The 18,522-nt window shown below is 35.6% G+C and overlaps 1 protein-coding gene across 7 annotated transcripts in view; it reads right to left on the bottom strand.

Annotated features, from left to right (window-relative positions):
- The window catches only part of Plcb1 (phospholipase C beta 1), a 794,669-nt gene that overhangs the window by 519,359 nt on the left and 256,788 nt on the right, over positions 1-18,522 (bottom strand). For all 7 annotated transcript variants that reach the window (XM_004840810.3, XM_004840812.4, XM_004840809.3 and 4 more), the window contains one exon: positions 12,618-12,686. In XM_004840810.3, coding sequence (XP_004840867.1) covers positions 12,618-12,686 — 69 coding nt within the window. The remainder of the gene's footprint in view (positions 1-12,617; positions 12,687-18,522) is intronic.

An 18,522-nucleotide genomic window follows, 5' to 3' on the forward strand; every position in this document is an offset into this window, starting at 1 on the left:
TTCACATTCTTTGATATATATGTGAGACAGAACAAATATATGATATTGTAAGTTAATTTTATTTAGATTTTCATCTGGTATCCAAATTTGTAAGTAAAATCATGTGCACAATATCTTCTAAGAAATCTTTGATCTTCAAACAAGGAAATGATTAATACAAAACATGTTTCAGAGCCCACATAGCATAAAACAAATCTTTCTCATTAATACCTCTTTCAGATAGTTATGACAAAAATAATCAAGTCAATAGTTGTTTGATATTCCAAGTCCTTAGTATGTGCCCCAACCTATGAAATCTTAATCTTATTAAAATAATTTACACTGTGATAGTAAAAGTATGAAAGCAAATATAATTTTTACCAGATGCAAAATGACTTGCCTATTTAATTTCAACTAAAGACAGTGAAATGTAATGTTAATTAATATTTGTAAAAGGAAAAATTATGTTTGGGAAACAATTTTCTATCAGTTATTACCTGTCCTATTTTAATAGGGAATTATCTTAAACATTATCTTAGTATTTTTGAAATACAGATAAACAACAAACAAAGTTTTTTTTAATATACTAAGGAAATCATTAAAAGTGAAAAGTTTGCCAGATAGTAAGAATCTTCCATAATGCAGATGGTAAATACAAATATCTAGGGGAAAAATATGGTATAGCTGATGTCACAGAATTAAATAATTGATATCAACATCCAGTCAATGAAGTACTTACACTAATGAGTTCTAGTTTTAAGGATAACCATAGCTACTACCTATGAAGTTCCTATATGAAACATATTATTGCTTATAACCCTCTCAAAATAATGAAAAATAGTTTTATTAACTTCATTTATGGATGAGGAGATCAAGACATGAATTAATTATGTTACTCAACTCTGGCCACATGGGTACTACTAATACAGCCTCTCGATCACTGTTGTCCCTCCAATGTAAGCACACAGTGGCAAATCCTCACTTTCAGAACATTAACATCAACTCACATGCAACCAGAAAATCATTAAATTGCTTTCTCTTTGTTGCTCTTCTTCTCTTTACAGACAGGCATACATACAGACAGACAGACAGACACACACACACACACACACAGACACACACACACACAAAAAAAACAGGAAGAATCTATGGCTTTTAATAATTATTGTCTCCCAGTATCTTCCACCCACTTTTTAATCTAACCTCAATTCAAGTTACACCTTGACCTAAGATCCCTCTGAGAAGGCCAAGGTCTATCAATTTTATATGTTATAAGATACGAATCTACAGACAATTGATCGCAAAAAACTACTATCAGAAGGCATGGAATCATACACTTAGTGTTGCACCAGGCACTAGGATCACCTATATCCAAAGCCAGATTCCAGGAAATATGAAAATAAATGAATATTTGAATAATATATGGATAATATTCATGCGTTTCTGTCATCACCTGCAGTATCACAACTTGAAAAATAAGTGAGTTTTAATAAAAATACTTAAAGTTACAAAATTTAAAAATAACCCATAATATATAATACAAGACAAAATTCAACTGCTTGTTTTTAAGAGATTTAAGAAGGACTTCTCTGGTTTAGATCACCTAAGAACTTGGTCTTTAAACATCTTTAATTGAGCCCACTATAAGGATAAATACTACTTCTAAACTGGAAATACAAAATGGAATGTGATTAACTTCATAATAACTAACTATAGTAACATTTACTAATGTGAATTCAGCAGAACACTAATCTTGTGAGACACTTGTAACAGAGGATCATAGTTAAAAATAATAATAAAAAAAGAAAAACGGCCTAAATCCATGTCCAATACTTCAAAAGACTGTGAGAAATTCTGTAGTAAAGGAATCCAGCATTCTTCAACTTTGATCAGATAATATTTCTTCATTTTTATATTTTCTTTTTTTATTTTGGTGCTGGAGATTAAACCCAAGGCCTTCCATCTGGTAAACATGTACTCTACCACTAAGCTATACACACAGCCACACACATCTTATAATACTTCTATTAGTCCAAAGTATTCACTTGGAGAAACACTGAGCTGAGGTCATTAAAAGTATTCTTTGTCCCTAATCAAAAATAGAGTGAGTTTTTCACACATGGTGACAGTGATGAGCAAATTCTTCTTTCAACTTCCCTTGTCTTACCTGAACTAGGTAATGCTTGCATACAAATTTACATATAAAGCACCATCTGGGTGTAGAAGTATGGAAAGACACAGAGAAAATATGTTAGGGAGTAAAATATTCTGACCTATTAGAATGTTAGGGGAGGGAATAAAGTATTCTGACTTACTAGTCCTAATGATCTTATTTTATGGGTAAACACCAACAAATATAATGTTTAATTAGGTAGGTTATTCTATCTCCTTGAAATCTCTAGGGACACTGATTTAAATAGCTTTTGGGGGGGGATAACTTTAATTTTGTCATTAACAAAGCTCTATCAAGTAGCAAGTATCATAATATTTTCTTTTGAATCTTCATTGAAACTTTTTACATAAGATCAATGCCATGTGATGGAATACTTGATATTTCAAATTTTAATTGTGTTCACATACAGGAAAGAAAAACTTTACTGAAAGAATTCTTTCATCCATGAAAATAACTACCACGTGTCAGGGGTCATACCCAAAGGCTATGATGTATGACTCTTACATTTTTATGCTAATTGGAAATAATTTCAGAATTTTTAAAATAAACTGGTACATAACCTGGATTTTTCACTCAAGTTGCCTCAAAAATATTACTATGTCACATATTATAGCTGGCAAAGCCATTTGAGGTATGAAGATCATTCAATGCTCAAAACAAGTCTATGCTGGATATAAATACTAAATCCAGTCTCTACTGATCATTTTGCTCATCCCCTTTATTTTGTTATGAGGAAAATTAAGTCCTTAAAAGAAGTCTCCTCTATGGTCATTCTACCAGCTGAAGAATCCAAATTAAAACCCAGTGACTTAGTATCTTTGTGCTGCTATAAAACATGTCTAATAAATGTATTAAGAATAGAAACTTATTTTTTACAGTTCTGGAGGATTGAAAATTCAAGATCAAGGAATGAACAAAATTGGTGTCTCAGGGGTGTATCTCTCTGCTTCAGAGTGTGTCTTAAATGTTGAGTCTTCACATGGTAGAAGGCGGAAATTCAAAGGGAGTGGAACTGTTTGTGAAGTTTCTTTAGGAGGATATTAATCCCTTTCACAAAGATGCTATCCTCATGACATGATCCCCTTCAAAGGCCTCACTTCTTAATATTATGGAATGGATTTTGAGGGGCACACAAACAATAAAACCACAGCTCCCACATCACCTGAAAACCAGCACAGTGCTCAATTAACTATGATCTAAATGCCACAAATGAATTGTCATGATGAGCTCCACATTTTTAGGGAATATTCCCATTTTAAACTTTTTTCCTTTGCTAAGTCATGTGTCAAATTACATTCCAGGATTTTCCTCTGTTGGACCAAATGTCGAATTACTTGCAAATTACTTTTGAACCTAATCTCATGCATAATTACCTATCTGTCTCAATGAGTGCTGGGAAGAATAAACATGAAAAGAGAACTTAAAACAGGTAGAGAGGTAAATAGAACGAGCAAGCTCCTAAAGTCAAACATGATTTGTGTCTTACTTCCAACCATAATCCAACTCTCTGGACAACTTTATCCTGCAAGCATTATAATTTGCACAGAATCTTCCTGGGATTACTCGGCTGATGTGTGTGTTAGGCTTTGAGTCTGGGTCTCTTTGACCCCAAATCTTGTTATTTCATTGCAAAACTGTGCTTTGCATTTTGCTTCAGCAGCTTCATAGTGCAGAAAAGCATACAAACATGTTCTTAACTGAAAGTAAATTTCTCTAAAATTATTTCGATTGTTGAGAAAATTATTTAACTGTTGGCAAATCTAGATAGTTTTCTAAATAAGAACTGTAAGTCTTAGTATAATAGGATTGCTGGAATGGTTCTCTGTGGGTGATGTTTGACAGCAAAGACAAGTACATTCCAGGTTCATTTTTCTATAGATAATATATAAAAAGTAGATTTTCATAGGTAGATTTAACTACCAGAGGTACAAAAGTATAAATTTCTCAGTGTGAGGCAATCCACAGTAGTACATGCAATTCTGCTATAAACAGGTAAATTATGCAATTTTAACTTGCTTTTGCATACAAGAATACATTTCATATGTATCACACAGATTAAACATTTGGTAAAATACATTCATAACTATAGTTACATGTATTTAGCACATACAGTGGAGTCATAATTGTGTTAAGCGCTTTCTCTATATTTAGTCCTTGGGTTCTCACAACAACCAATAAGATAAACATGGAGATCATTCTGTTTCAGATGGAACAAGTCTCAGAGATGTGAAATAACTTTCTTCGTAATATAGCTTGCAATTGATTTACTAAGGGTACAAACTCTTGGCTGTCTAATCTATGTGTTTGTGCCCTTAATGACTACTCCTTACTGTGTACCTACGAGGCACAAACATACATGTTGGATCCTGCAGGCATATGAAAATGAGTGCTGATGATACACCATTAACATGTTCTGCAATAAAGCTACTTCCTAGAGGCAATAAAGTCTGTTTCTAAAATTTCACTTTGACAATCACATTGAATACAAGGGGAAAAAAAATCTATGTTTGTTTCTTAGATCGTCGGTGAAACTGTCTTACAGTGCTACTCTGTGTAAAGAAGTTAAACCATAAACTTGGCTTTGTAAATTATGAGCAACTACTGTTAGGGGCTGAACTATGTCCCTTCAAAATTTATATGTTGACATCTTTACTTATAGTATCTTAAATGTAATTGTGTTTAGGGACAGGGCTTTAAAGAGGTAATTAAGGTAAAACGAGGCCATTAGATGGGCCCTAATCCAATATGACTTGTTCTTTATCAGAACAGGAAACTAGGACATAGAGACAAAGGGAGGACCATGTGAAGACACAGGGTGAAAATAGCCATTTGTAAACTGAGGAGAGATGTCTCAAAAAACAAAAAAAAAAACAGTCCTCTTGCCACATTGATCTCGTATTTCTTGCCTCTAGAATTGAAAAAAAAAAAGCTAAATTTCTGTAGTCCAAGCCACCCACTTTGTGGTACTTGGTTACAGAAGCCAGAAGAGACTATCAAAAAAATTATGGGGCATTTCTTTGCTGTAAGTATAGTGTTCAAATTTAAAAATGGCTAGACTGAATACTAGTCCTTCTGACAAGCAAATTTTGTAGGAAATTTTTCAGTACTTTTCTGCATAAAATAACCCATTTTATAAAATAGAAATCATCCATTTAAGCTGGTACTCTTCTTATTTAGAATAATGGTTCTCAAACTTGGCTGAACACCAGAACTCTAGGAAGCTTTAAAGACAATATGGTGGTGGCTGAGTCCCACACCAGACATTTTATTTAATTCATCTGGGTGTAGACAGGACATCAAGATTTTAAAAGTTCCTCAAGTGCTTTTCATATCTCTACATTAGAATCCAAGATTTAAAGCCCTGGTTTAGAGTGCAAGTTACTGCAGAAATAATTTCAGAAATTAATATCAGATGTATCCACAAGATGGCATATTTTTGCATTTGAAAGAAGAGAAATTGAGAAGTGTTTCCAAAAGGCAATTCTGACCAATATATGTACAACAAATCCAATCTAGATTGAAAGTACATGACATAGAAGCAATGATAAAATCATTCCAAACTCTGCAAAGATCTGAGATTTAGTTAACTCATGTTATCAACCCTGTCTTTAAAAGGGATCTATTCTGGGCCACAGTTCTTGGCTTCTATGTATTTTATCTCCTATTTACCCCCTGACAGAACTTACCCCTCTTCAAACTTTCAACTCCTTTTTGAACTCTTAGGCAATAGGGTACTAAGACAAATAATTACTATTATAAAAAAAAAGAATCTTGAATCAAACACACAGTTTATTGCATTTTACAGTGGGATGAAAACACACATATATGTAAGTAATGTAGTCATTGCCCAAATGCTCAAATTTAACAGTTGATAAGATGCATACCAACCTCTTTCCAAATATGGAAAATTATATCAACATCCCAGAAAAGGCTTAGTATATCTGAGATCTTTTTTAAAGAGTAAAAAGCTTTAAACCATTACTGAAGATATTCTATAATGGTACCTTTTAAGAAATTCTCTTGTTCACTACTGAATAGACTTGAGGGAAAGGGGCATATGGAAAAGCCAGAAGAGTTTTGAATGCAAATTTCTACCAAGGGAACCATTCCTTACACTCCCACCTCTAGCATCCTGATTTTTCTGCTACCAAATCCCTTACTAGTTATATAAAGGTTTTTGTTACCAAGGAAACTGCTGACATCTATGGAACTCAATGAACATAAAAAGAAACTATGCCATATAATTTACATCTGAAGGTAAATGTGAATAGCTGTCAAAATCATCACATACACACAATTCTGTGAATTTTTAGCTCTACTTTGCTTCATTTAATAACCATGCAAATAAACACATTTTTTGAAACAGAATGACAAAAATAAAACAAAAACTATTGCACGTATTAGGTAAATTAATAGCTGGAGCTATAAATAAGGTTAAAGGTTTTCTTGCTAGAAATCAAATGAAAAAAGAAAAAAAAACCTTCATTGTATAAAGTAATTTCTTCTTTCCTAATCCTCAAATATCTAAATCAAATTTTATGTCTGTGGTTTCAGACAATAATAAAGTGGTACAAAGTCAGGGAAATAGCTTGTAATCAGCAAAAGAGACAATAAATAAAGCACTCATTTTAACTTCAGACCCCATAGATGATTCATTGAAACGACTCTTGTACAGCATCCAAATAATATCTCGTTATGAGATTTATACATTGGTACCAGACTCTGCAATGAGCTATTTCAGATTTGACAACCTTTAAATTAATGGCCTGCTTTACTATCAACAAGAAATATATTCACAATATAAGAAAAAATATTTAAACACTACATAAAATGGTATCTTCGAGAAAATTACAAATGTGCAAAAGTGAAACTTCAGTAGAAAAAGTCTTAAGGAAATTCACCATTTAACTCTTTTTTTTCTCAAAACACTTGATGACCACTTGTCAAATCAATAAAGAAGGAAGTAAAAAAGCTATAATTTTCGATAGAGACTAGGAAAGCAAACTCTAATCAATTTTTAAAAATTAATTTTACTCTAATGTGCCTTGTGGGGTTCTTATGAAGCTAAACACCATTTAGAATTTAACTGTGACCTAGATGTTTATAAGGAATCCATATTGAAATTCACACTGCATATGTGAAATAAACTGCCCTTTGCCAACTGAAATGAATCGGTTGTCTGATAAGCACAACAAGCAGTTTTCTTTGTATTCATGAATTAGTTTGAAAGTAAAACTGAAGAATATTTTCCAAGGCTATTGCCCCATGTATCACTGAAGGCCAACTGTTGGCAGCACATAGTTTTCATGTAATAAAGTTAGAAGAACTTCTGAACCATGAGGTTGTTGTTTCAGGAGTTCAATTGAGAACTGTTTTCAAGAAGCCACATGCGAGGCTTGGTTTGACATATGTCTTTCCTTCTTTCTGTTTGCATAACATTTTACCTCGGTTAGAGTGTGACCTTATTTTTTTGGTACATTCACCTGACTTGACATGATCAAGATAAGAAGTTTTAGGTTACATCAACTTGTTCCACATCAGTTTTAGAACTGGAGAGTTACGGGTTGATTAACTTTCAGATTTAAAATTTGGAATCCAGGGGTAGTAGAATACATAACTAAAACTGGGCATACACCTCTCGCTCTCATTTCATGATGGGATAGATGAGGTAGTGGAGGCCCACGCAAAAGGCACCACTATTCTAAGCACACTAACGGCAGAGCTGACACTGTTATGGAAATCTCGGAAAGAAATACACAGAGACACAGAATTTGGATAAAATTATAAAATGTCTTCTCTCAGTGGGCGGGAACACCAGAAACCGGTCTGGTCAGTATCCGTGCCCCCTTTGTTCAGAGTTTCCCTTTTTACATCCTTTTTAGCCATTATCTCATCCCTCGTGGTCTTTGATGTGTAAATACAATTCCAGTTCCTATTTACAAGGCACAGACACAAGATAGGCACAAATACATTGTAAATTCACCCTGGCATGGTAACTTTGTTAGGTTAATGAAGTTACAGGTTAGAGTCAGATAATCGTCACCTTAAACAAGGAGTTAGGGGAAAAGCAAATCTTAAAAGAACACATTACTTATTTTGCTTCTACAACTACCTTAATATTCAATCTATTAAGTTATCTAAAACTTTTCCGTATCAACACGTGAATGTGCATCTCAACTTTCCTACTTCATGTACTTTTCAACACACCCAAAGTCTCAGTGCGTGCTACGAGAATCCTGTGGATGAAGATATTACCATTTTTAGCAGCATCTTTGAAACTTTTCTTACATGGCCCATAGTGAAAAACACACTGGAAAAAAAAAACAAACCACCCTGGATGCGTTGACTCAGAACATATTATCGTGCACATGAAAAAAGTTTCACATAACAACTCGGTATGCACGAGACTGACACTTTTAAACCTAGTCCAGCCTATTTCATTTCACTAGTGCTGCACATGAGCCACTAAATTGATCTGTTGTATCAGAAACCTATCAGAGGGCACAGTGATAAATAGTTTTTAAAGCAAAAAAACATTTGAAGTGACAATTCAGGGAGCACAAGTGTATAGCCTAGGCAAGATCCATGTACCACAGGACCTGGCCTTTATACACGCTTCATAATCCTATAAAGGAAGTAAGAAAGGAAAAAATAAATATGTTTTAGACTCTAAAGGTTAAGATTTCTTTCTTCTGGTTTTCTCATTTGAATAAAAAAAAAATCCCAGTGTTTTTCCAATGAGAAATTTTAAAATTGTTTACTTGAACAAAGACTAGAGAGAAAAGTAGATCTGGAGTTGTATGCATTGTGTTGGGAGTCAACATTTAAATTCATTAACAGGGCAGCACATAGAAGCTTCTTTCATTTCCTATAAATGTTATTTCAAATCATAGCAGGCATAGAAAACAGTTCATTTTCAACTAGACGTTGAGTTTTAATGTAATGGGATGATGTGAAAAACAAAAATAATATGAATACAGAGATAAATATTTCCAGTGTGCCTGGGTATTTTGATAAATATCTGCTACACAAGTGATCTTTCTGCCTTTGTGAACTAAAAGCTTTACAGAATGTCTTGCATCAATCTGTCCTCCTATTAAGTAGCCTGTTAATACTATATTTCTCAGCTTTCCACACTCTACACTGATATCTCCACATTTCTAATTTTCTACTGTAAGTTCTCCTGCTTTTGTTCCAGCCATCTTCATGGTGTCCTATCTAGCTGTCCTCTTGTGGGCAGCATGCTTTCTTCACAAGGTATTCTATTGTAATCATTCTGCAAGCTGCTAGTCCCTCCTTCAGCCCTCAGAACCTGAGGATGGAAAGGGGAACCCTCTGCCAAAGCACTGGAGGCCAGCCTCCTGAGAAAAAGACATGCTTAACAACAGTGACACTAACTGAACTCCAGACTGGGACTTCACCTCAAGCCAGCATGTGCATTGAAATTTGCAAAACAGTCTAAACATTTTAAGTAAATTATGCTTTTATTTATCCAGTTTAAGCTGAGAATTTCTTTGACAACTTATGGATTTTCAAATTGATATTCATATCGATATCCTTCTTGCCTGTCAATTCACAAAACCCTTCTCAGCCATGTCCTTCCTCTGATCCCTCTTGATAACATATGCTTTTCCAATTTAAGTGAACAAAATGAAAACTGGCTCCTGCAAATCTGATTTGAAATTTTAAATAATAAAAGTGGAAGAATGAGAGGCCAGGGGTATAGCTCAATTGGAGAACACTGGTCTGGCATGGTGAATACCCTGACTTCAATCCCCAGCATGAAAAAAAGATAACAACAATAGCAGCTACTATTTAGTGAATGTTTATTAAATGTCAGCATATGTTAAAGTAGTGGTGCTCCAATTTTGCTGCAAATTAGTCTTTTAAAATCCCTGATGCCCACACCACATCTATACTAGTTAAATTTATGGAGCACCAGAATCTTTGGAGAAGAGAAACAAGCAATATTTTTTTAATGTTTCCCAGTTCCCATGAGCTGGTAAAGTTGAAATCTCTGTACTACAGCTATGCTAATGAATTCTTTCCTTTACTCCTTACAGAAATCATATAAAGTACTCATTATCATTATCACCACTGAGCCTATGCGGAACAAGTCTGAAGTTCAGGAAGGCCATACAGGTAACCTGCCATAGAACTAGGCTTTGAAAATATTAAAAGTGGAGGGAGGAGGCCCTTACACACCAGCACGGAAGAAAAATGGAAAAAGAAAGCCAACAGGACTACTAATCCACAGAGAAAACAATCGGCCCCTCAGAGAAAGTGTTAACGGAAACAACAAAGCCAAAGTATTCTGAATGTAAAAAGTTTGTCTTCAAGAGAATCATTTTAGGATCTAATAGTCATTTATCAGATGAGCAGAGCACAGATGCTACTCTGTTCATTTACCAGCATTCAATAGACATTTATCAAACCACATCCATAAACGGAACACTTAACTGATAAGCTAGCTAGCTGTGTACTGCAATAAAAAGAGACAGATTCCAGCCTGAAACTCTCCATGTGGCAGTAGAATTGACTTTGACTACTGATGCCAGAGACACAGCAGGGTCTGGTGTGAGGTAGACAACTGTCTTTACCCAATATTGATAGTGAAATTTTAAATTAGGCTAATAAAACTTTCATTAAAAGACAAATGTCATAGCTAAGTTATCGATATCCTGTAGTCCTTGGAACTAACAGTTTTATGTGAAACTTGGCTGAAACACTGTTGAGAGAAGAGGAAAAAAAGATTCTTCCCTACACTAAAAACTGTGACCAATTCTGAATGATCCAAAAAGTATTAATTATGATAAGCTAAAATGGTAAACTATTGAAATTCTCTATTATTAGGAGATGAAAAAATGATAGACCAGCTTCAGTGAAACACTTTTAGAAACCTTAAAACAGGTTGGACTACTCTTTCTAAAAGCTTTTAGTTTGAGCACATTACCATGCATTATTTTGACCCCTTCAGCCCCAAACCAGCATCTGTGTCCACCCTATGACATAGCTATTTCCATGTCCCATCCCTGCAGAAAAGTCATTCCAGATCATTTTTTTCTTTATATCTCCAAAGCAACAGATCATTTTGGATGTCAAAGAAACTATTTTGACTTCTAAGTGATATAACAAAGTTGTGGGAAGGCTCTCAAAAAGAAAATCGCTAGTTTCATATCAATTCTGGAAAGAGGCTCTGTGCTCTTAAATGGCAACTGTACTTATCTTTTTTGCTAAAACACACTCTGCTAGAAGTGAAGTATTTAAAGAACTAAAATTAAAATAGGATAAAGAATACTTTTCAACTCTGATGGCAAGTCAACACATCGGCTACTAGCCTGTGCCAGACTAAAAAGTATGTATTATCAGACCAGGGATTTAGCTCAGTCGTTCTGCCACCTGCCTCGCAAGCACAAGGTCCTGAATTCGATCCCCAGTATCTAAATAAATAAATAAATAAATAAATAAATAAATACATACATACATAGTATGTATTGTCTTCATCCAACACATTAATCTTCAAAACAATACATAAATTGCAAATCTTTCTTTGATTTCTTCAGCAAGTTTTTCAAACCAGAATAAATTATATCTCACACAGTTGATCCCAAAGTATGCTGGTCTTCACTAGTATCATTTTCACAAGAAAGACAACATTTTTTAGCTTCATGGACAGAATTATTTTAATTGTACAGCAACTGAGCTATAGAGAATTTTCATTCATCCTATCTAAAGGTTAGCTCACTTATATTTATGAGGCTGAATGATAGTTTTCCAAATAACTTCAACCACATCTTAACCATTTAAAATTAACCATACAGGTTAAGTATCCCTTATCCAAAATGCTTAGGATAAGAACAGTTTCAGATTTGGGATTTTTTCAATTTTGGAATATTTGCAGATACATAATTAGTTACTGTGGGGATGGTATCTAAGTCTAAATACAAAATTCATTTATGTTTCATGTATGAAATTCATTTATGCTTCATCTTATTTCCATAGCCTGAAAATAATTTTGTACATTATTTTTTGTACACCTGTATTTTGTACACCTACATTTTAATTTTGTACACCTATATTTTAACTGCTACCCATCACATGAGGTTGGGTATGGAATTTTCCACTTGTGGTGTCCTGTTGAGGCTCAAAAAGTTTCTAATATTAGAGTATTTTGGATGTCAAATTTTCCAGTTAGGGATCCTTAACCCGTAACTTCAGCACTTTTGTTTTGTTACCAAGCAAAAGGCATAAAGAGGGCATAAAGCGACCCGCCGTGTCCACTGTCCATATGTTCATTCACAGATACCATCTTTTAATAAAAGCAGAAGTGATTAGGGCATCCTGGCTTCTGTGTTTTACAACATCTACAACAGAAGAATTTTTAATTGGGGCAATTAATTGATATCATGATACAGATAAATAATCAAGGCAGCAGCTGGTAGATGCACAGCACTCTGCTTCCTACCTTAGGAGCCTTGGCATGTTTCCCACACCTGGCATCCTTGACAAGGCTGAGATCTAACAGCTCCGTCTCCTGGAAGGCAAAAATGTGAAATTGTTAAGCAGTCCCACAGATCTTCTTTCTTTCTTTTATGTCATTGACAGAACTTTAAAAAAATAATATTATCTTAAGACTTGCCTGAAGATTTCTCTGCAGTTGGGATATTTCTTTTCCTTTTCTATCACTTCTCAGTTGAATTGGGATGGAAATAAAGATTGCTAACTGTTCAATTTAATATATATTCTAATACATTTTGAAAGAATGAAATGCATGTTTCAGTCCCCAGTTGATCCTTCAAGCCATTCCTAAATCACAAGGCACCAGGCCTTCTTGTTCCACAGTTGAAATATAATCCTGGAAGTCTCAGAATGTAGACTGGGGAAGGGGATGAAGGGATGTTAGTGGGGATGGAGGATTGGGAGGTAGGTGGCAACAGATGCTCCCATCAGCTCACATGCATAACTGGCTTCTTGGATCAGAGTAAATATATGGATCTGCCTCTCCCACCCCCAGCTTTTTGCACCTAGGCCTGATGCTTAATCTTTTCATTCATTATCCATTATTGAACACTTGCAAGGTGTGAGTTACTCTACAGTATAAGGCACGTAAGATATCATTGCTGCTCTGGCTTGCCATCAGATTTTGGGGTAAAGCAACATATACATGGAAGACAAAGGGGAATATCAATGCCATATTTAAAGTTAACTTTTATGAGAAGTCAGCAGAGAAAATATAGTTTTTCCCACAAGAACTTACAGGAAAGTTCAAGGAAAAATCATTAAGCTTGGAGAAGAGAGATAGGAAGAGGGTTCATTCTAGATAGAGAGTACAACATAAGCAAAAGATCCAGACAAGAATGGACCAGAAGTTTGGGATGAACCTTGAGACACTTGGAGACAGAGAATATTGCAGGGAAAGGGGGTATGGGGAAGGACTGAGAAGCATCCAGGAGTAAAGACCAGCAAAGCTGCAGGTGTGGTGACAGTGTAGGAAAGGATTCATGTGTGGGACATTCAGTACGCCATCTGAGTGGAGGTTAGGTCATGTGAAGAGAATCGTGGTTATGAAGACAAAGGGTGAGAAACTATGAAGTCTGGCTAAAAAGGCATGAGCCACGAGGTTTGTGACATAGTGTCATCAACTTATACAGAGGACTCTCCCATCACCCAGAGAGGACTAAAGCACAATCGACTGAATGACATAGGGACAGCAGGTGTCCAACATGTGTTTCCTGACAATGTGCCAGGTGGATGCAAACATGTAGTTCTTTCTCTCAGAAGAGACCATGAATTATAATTCAGCTGCCACAGACCTCTGGACAGAGTGTTTGCAACTTCCCACAGACTCTGAGAGCCCTGAGTACCAGCTATTGATATTTCCAGGCAGGTTTTTCAAACAACTACTGTCAATTTCAAATGTATGGTGCAAAATCATCTGATTATTATCCTAAGGTTTCAGAACAGCAAGGGTCAGATGTGAATGAAGTCCCTTCCATAGACCTCTCCACAAAGCTAGTCCAACAGAACACCTGGCCCTGGCTTATCTTTCTGAGGGACAAAGGCAGACAGGAAACAGTGGTTCTCTTCTCTTGCTCATCTTCATATTGTAAGTTTCCTTGTCCACATTTTAGAGAATCTCTTAACCCATCCTATCCTGTATATGGGACTTTGGAAATTCTCCCAAGCCCCAAGTAATGTCATGTGATAGGCGGCAACCAGATAATGACCCTGCAGGACAAAACTGTAGTGCTGCACTTCCTCTATAGCTACCCAACCACCATAAGGAAGGTACTTGATGAGTGTTAGAAAACAGCAGCGTCAACCAGGGACTTACTGCTTCCCATAGGTCAATGGATCAGAGAGCTCTCCCTGGAGAAGAAGTAGAAAAATCCCAGGTGAAAAAGTTGAGCATCTGTCCCAAGTTTCTTTATCTCCAGAGCAACAACAATCAAACCATTTGCTGGAGGAGGAGGAATGGGAAGTGAAACAAGCTTGAAGATGTTACAAGTTTGGAACCCAGGAGAGATTGAGAAACAGGAAACAAAATAAAGGTAGGGTAAGAAGTGTTAGAGCTGGGGGTAGAAATGGAGATAGAAACCGAAGAAAGGGAAGGAATAGAAACAGTGCTGGGGTCTCTATTTTTCTCAAAAGGACTCAGAAGTGTAAGGAAAATAATAGTACATTTTGGAGATGTTGGTCTTAGTAGTTCATTTAAGTGGAAATGTCATCCATTAATCCACTAGAGGATTATTGGTTGCATGCTAACAATGGCTCAGGTATAGGCTAGTACTGACGATTACACCACAAATGCAAAGATAAGTTATCCATTTTGAGGGACTCAAAAACAAACCAATTATTACCTTCTAAAGGAGACACTTCAAAATCCCTGCAAACATGGGCTAGAGAGGACTAGGGTATCTTTTGACCAAATCCACAAGGATGAAAAGGTGTTTTCCAGCCCTATAAATTTGTGTGTGGGGAGGAAAGAGATGGTTTCAGAAAGAAGAAAAAGCAAGGGCAAATGCATAGAGGCCAGAACTGTATACAAAAAAAGCCACAAAGTACTGGGATGTGTGGCATGGATGTTTGAGAGTAGTGACAACTCATGGTCCTCATGAGTCCCCTCTCTGTGAGTATTCACAAAGCACTGACATTTATGTTTGATTGACTTTTTACATGTGTTATATGATATTTTACATATACATAGAATAAAATACTATACACAATACATTTACCTGATTTCATGGAAACATTTTCTATTCAAAGATATTCCTCCTAGTTGAATAGACAATAGTCTAAAATGTTACTTATTTGATCATAAAAGAGCCTACAGTGTTCATTATCTGCAAAATAAAAGTCTATGTAACGAGTTAATGAACACTGATTTCTACTTTCAGCTCTGGAGGAACTGTTCATTTCCCAAACCACAGAGGGGTGGTTAAAGCCAGCTGCTCTAGGGATTCATTTGGATACCACAGGACTGAGAAACTTCTCTCACCCGTGTGTAAAATTGTGTGTGGAGAAAAATCACCACAGGCACCATCAGTGTGGGTAATGTGGCATGGGTTAGACCCCAGTGGAAAAGTTGTTCCTGGACTCATTTGGCTAGAAAGTGATGATTAAAATTATGTCTTCCACTTCTATTAACATGGAAGAGCCACACTTCTGTGGTTTAAGTGCATCTTTTTCTCTCCTCCTCTAAGAAGAAAATGAGGAATCCAACGCACAGGACCACAGAAATGTTACTCAGGTCATTAAAACTTTTTTTAGGTTAATTTTCTTGCATTAATAGTTTTAACAGCCCACTCTCATTATTATAAAGCAGTGAAGTAGTCCCTTTCTCAGTTCATTTAAGAGGTACTGTTTTCTGCTTTGTGGAATTCACTACTCCTTTGCTCCTTTCATTAAGAGAGGGAGGTCCAATGGTATCTAAACATAAAATCCAAGTATAAATAAGAGCCCTGAAGTTAATAGTGAGCATCAGTTGTACCATCTATTAAGTGATGATAATAATACCTTGCATACCAGTGGGTTTCACAATGTAGTCTCTATTAGTGTCCTCTGGAAGGCTTGTTGACCTCTACAGAGAAGCTGGACATCTCCCACCAGGTTCTTGGCTCATTGAGTTTGGGGCAGGCCTGGGAATCTGCATCTTTAATAAACCTATAGGTGATACTGATGCTTCACCACACTTCAGGAAGTGCTGATGGGCACACACTCATAGGGTTGTTGTGATAGGTGCACACAATTGGGAAAACTATAAAATACTTACACATTATATTTCTTTCTTTAGGGAAATGTCAAAAATATTGAATCTGCTAAATGTAAAAGTATTAGGAGTGGTGAATAATCTAGGCTTGGATTTGACTTAACTGAACACAACTACCATCAACTCCTATTTTTAAACATTTCCTTTTATCAAATTTTACCCTGTGCAGCTAAACACCTTTCTGTGAAGAAACTCAAGCAATCACTGAAATCATTTTATTTCTGCTAAAATGCTCTATTACTTGGACTTTGTATTATATTTCATAACATTGGAGATGTTTTTACAAAAATGAAAGAAAAAAGTTTCTTTTCTCTAACGTTTAGTCCATCTGACAATAAAAAGGGGTTTGGGGTATCCAAAGGCAGGTGGTTTGCCTGGATAAGTAAAGGAAGAAGGTAGTGACAGATGTCTTTATTTCAAAATCACAATGCAGATTGGATGAAGATCACACTCTTGGGATCCCCAGTGTATGTACTGAAGTTCTGGATAGTTGCTCTTTGTCAGTATGGAATTATGAGTTAGCAGGGCATGACATATGCCTATAATCCCAGAACTCTGGGAGGCTAAGGTAGGAGGATCGCAAGTTCAAAACCAGCCTGAGTAACTTAGTGACTTAGTGAAACCACTAGTACTTCAAAAATAAAAACAAAAGCATGAATTAATAGTAATCAAGGGTTTGAGAAGGATTGTGCTTCCTTTTAAAAAAGTTTGAATGAGGGCTGGGGATGCAGCTCAGTGGCACAGTGACCCCCTGGCAAGTGTGAGGTCCTGAGTTCAATCCGAGGTACCAAAAAAAAGTTTGAATGAGTGATAAGAAAACTGAGGCTTGCAAGCTAAAGGAGGACTCCATGATCTCTGCTGTTTACTATTCAGCAGAAAGATTTAAATCCATCAGCCACAAGCCTACTGTGAGGTAGATGAGCCATGAAAACCACTGCTAAGTCAGGGAAGAATACAATTTAAAACTTAACTCTTTTAGAATACCAATTTCTGTGCATTGTTACTAAATTCCAGTAGTCACCCAATAAAATAATGTGTTTCAAGTTCACACAATACACAATCAGAACAGCAATTACAGTCATAAACATTTCACATAGATTATATTAATGGTTGGGTGCATGGGGTGTGATTATGCATACCTCCACATGGGGCATAGTCGTTAAATTGTTCAACCTTGATTTACCAAAAGTAGAAAAAAATTAATATATTTTATTGACTGCCAACCATTTCTAAAATGTACAATCAAAAAAACTGGTTCAGAGTCCTTTAATTAAGAGGTTTTAATTTAAAGGGAACCAAATGGACTTAGGCTCAGTTCTTTGTTACTTAACTTCATTCCATTACTGAGGGAGTGAAAATCTGTAGTATGTAGCTCTCAAAAAAAAAAAAAAACCCTACACTATCTTCCACCTGGTTTCTCATTTCTATTGTCTCCTAGGGTTGGCTTTGTCTTTTTGCCACAACTTGTAAAAGAGACGCAGTAGAAGAAACGCCAATGGAAATGAGACACGTGGTTAGCAAGAACAACCAACACATAACAGGACAGAGAAGGGCAACACATCTAGATTTCCTTATTTAAACACAGTTAGGTTTAGTATAATACAAATTTCATCAGGCTAGAGGCAGCAAATGTAAATGTCCTATTGGAGTTATCACTTGATATTAATGCAATATTAAACAAGCTACTACAGATGCAATGTCTTCCTTATGGGGTTGCTGCAAAATTAACTGAGATATTAAACTAAGATCTTCATTTAGCAAGCAGGGAGTAAAACATACACATAAATTCTTTTGCTTGCAACACTCCCATTCCAAGTGAAAGGCAAAAATTCCTAGTAGAGAGGATCAAAGTAGATAGGTTGAAAGTTTTTTCAGAAGAAAAATTGCAATAAAAATGAAAAAAAAAATCTAAAAACCTAGCAGGAATTTACTGAAATATATACAGATATTTCATGAAAACTGGAGATATAAATAAGACAAGCAATTCTAGAGAAAACTAATTTCATATTCACATGTTATTAATTAGATGCAAAATTAGATAAACTCTTGGAGTAAAAAAAAAAAAGGAAGAGCATGAGACTTAAGGTTGAATCATACCTAC

The sequence above is a fragment of the Heterocephalus glaber genome, unplaced genomic scaffold (genome assembly GCF_053883595.1).
Source record: "Heterocephalus glaber isolate CG9 unplaced genomic scaffold, H.glaber_assembly_v1.0 deba00001532, whole genome shotgun sequence".
Lineage (NCBI taxonomy): Eukaryota > Metazoa > Chordata > Mammalia > Rodentia > Bathyergidae > Heterocephalus > Heterocephalus glaber.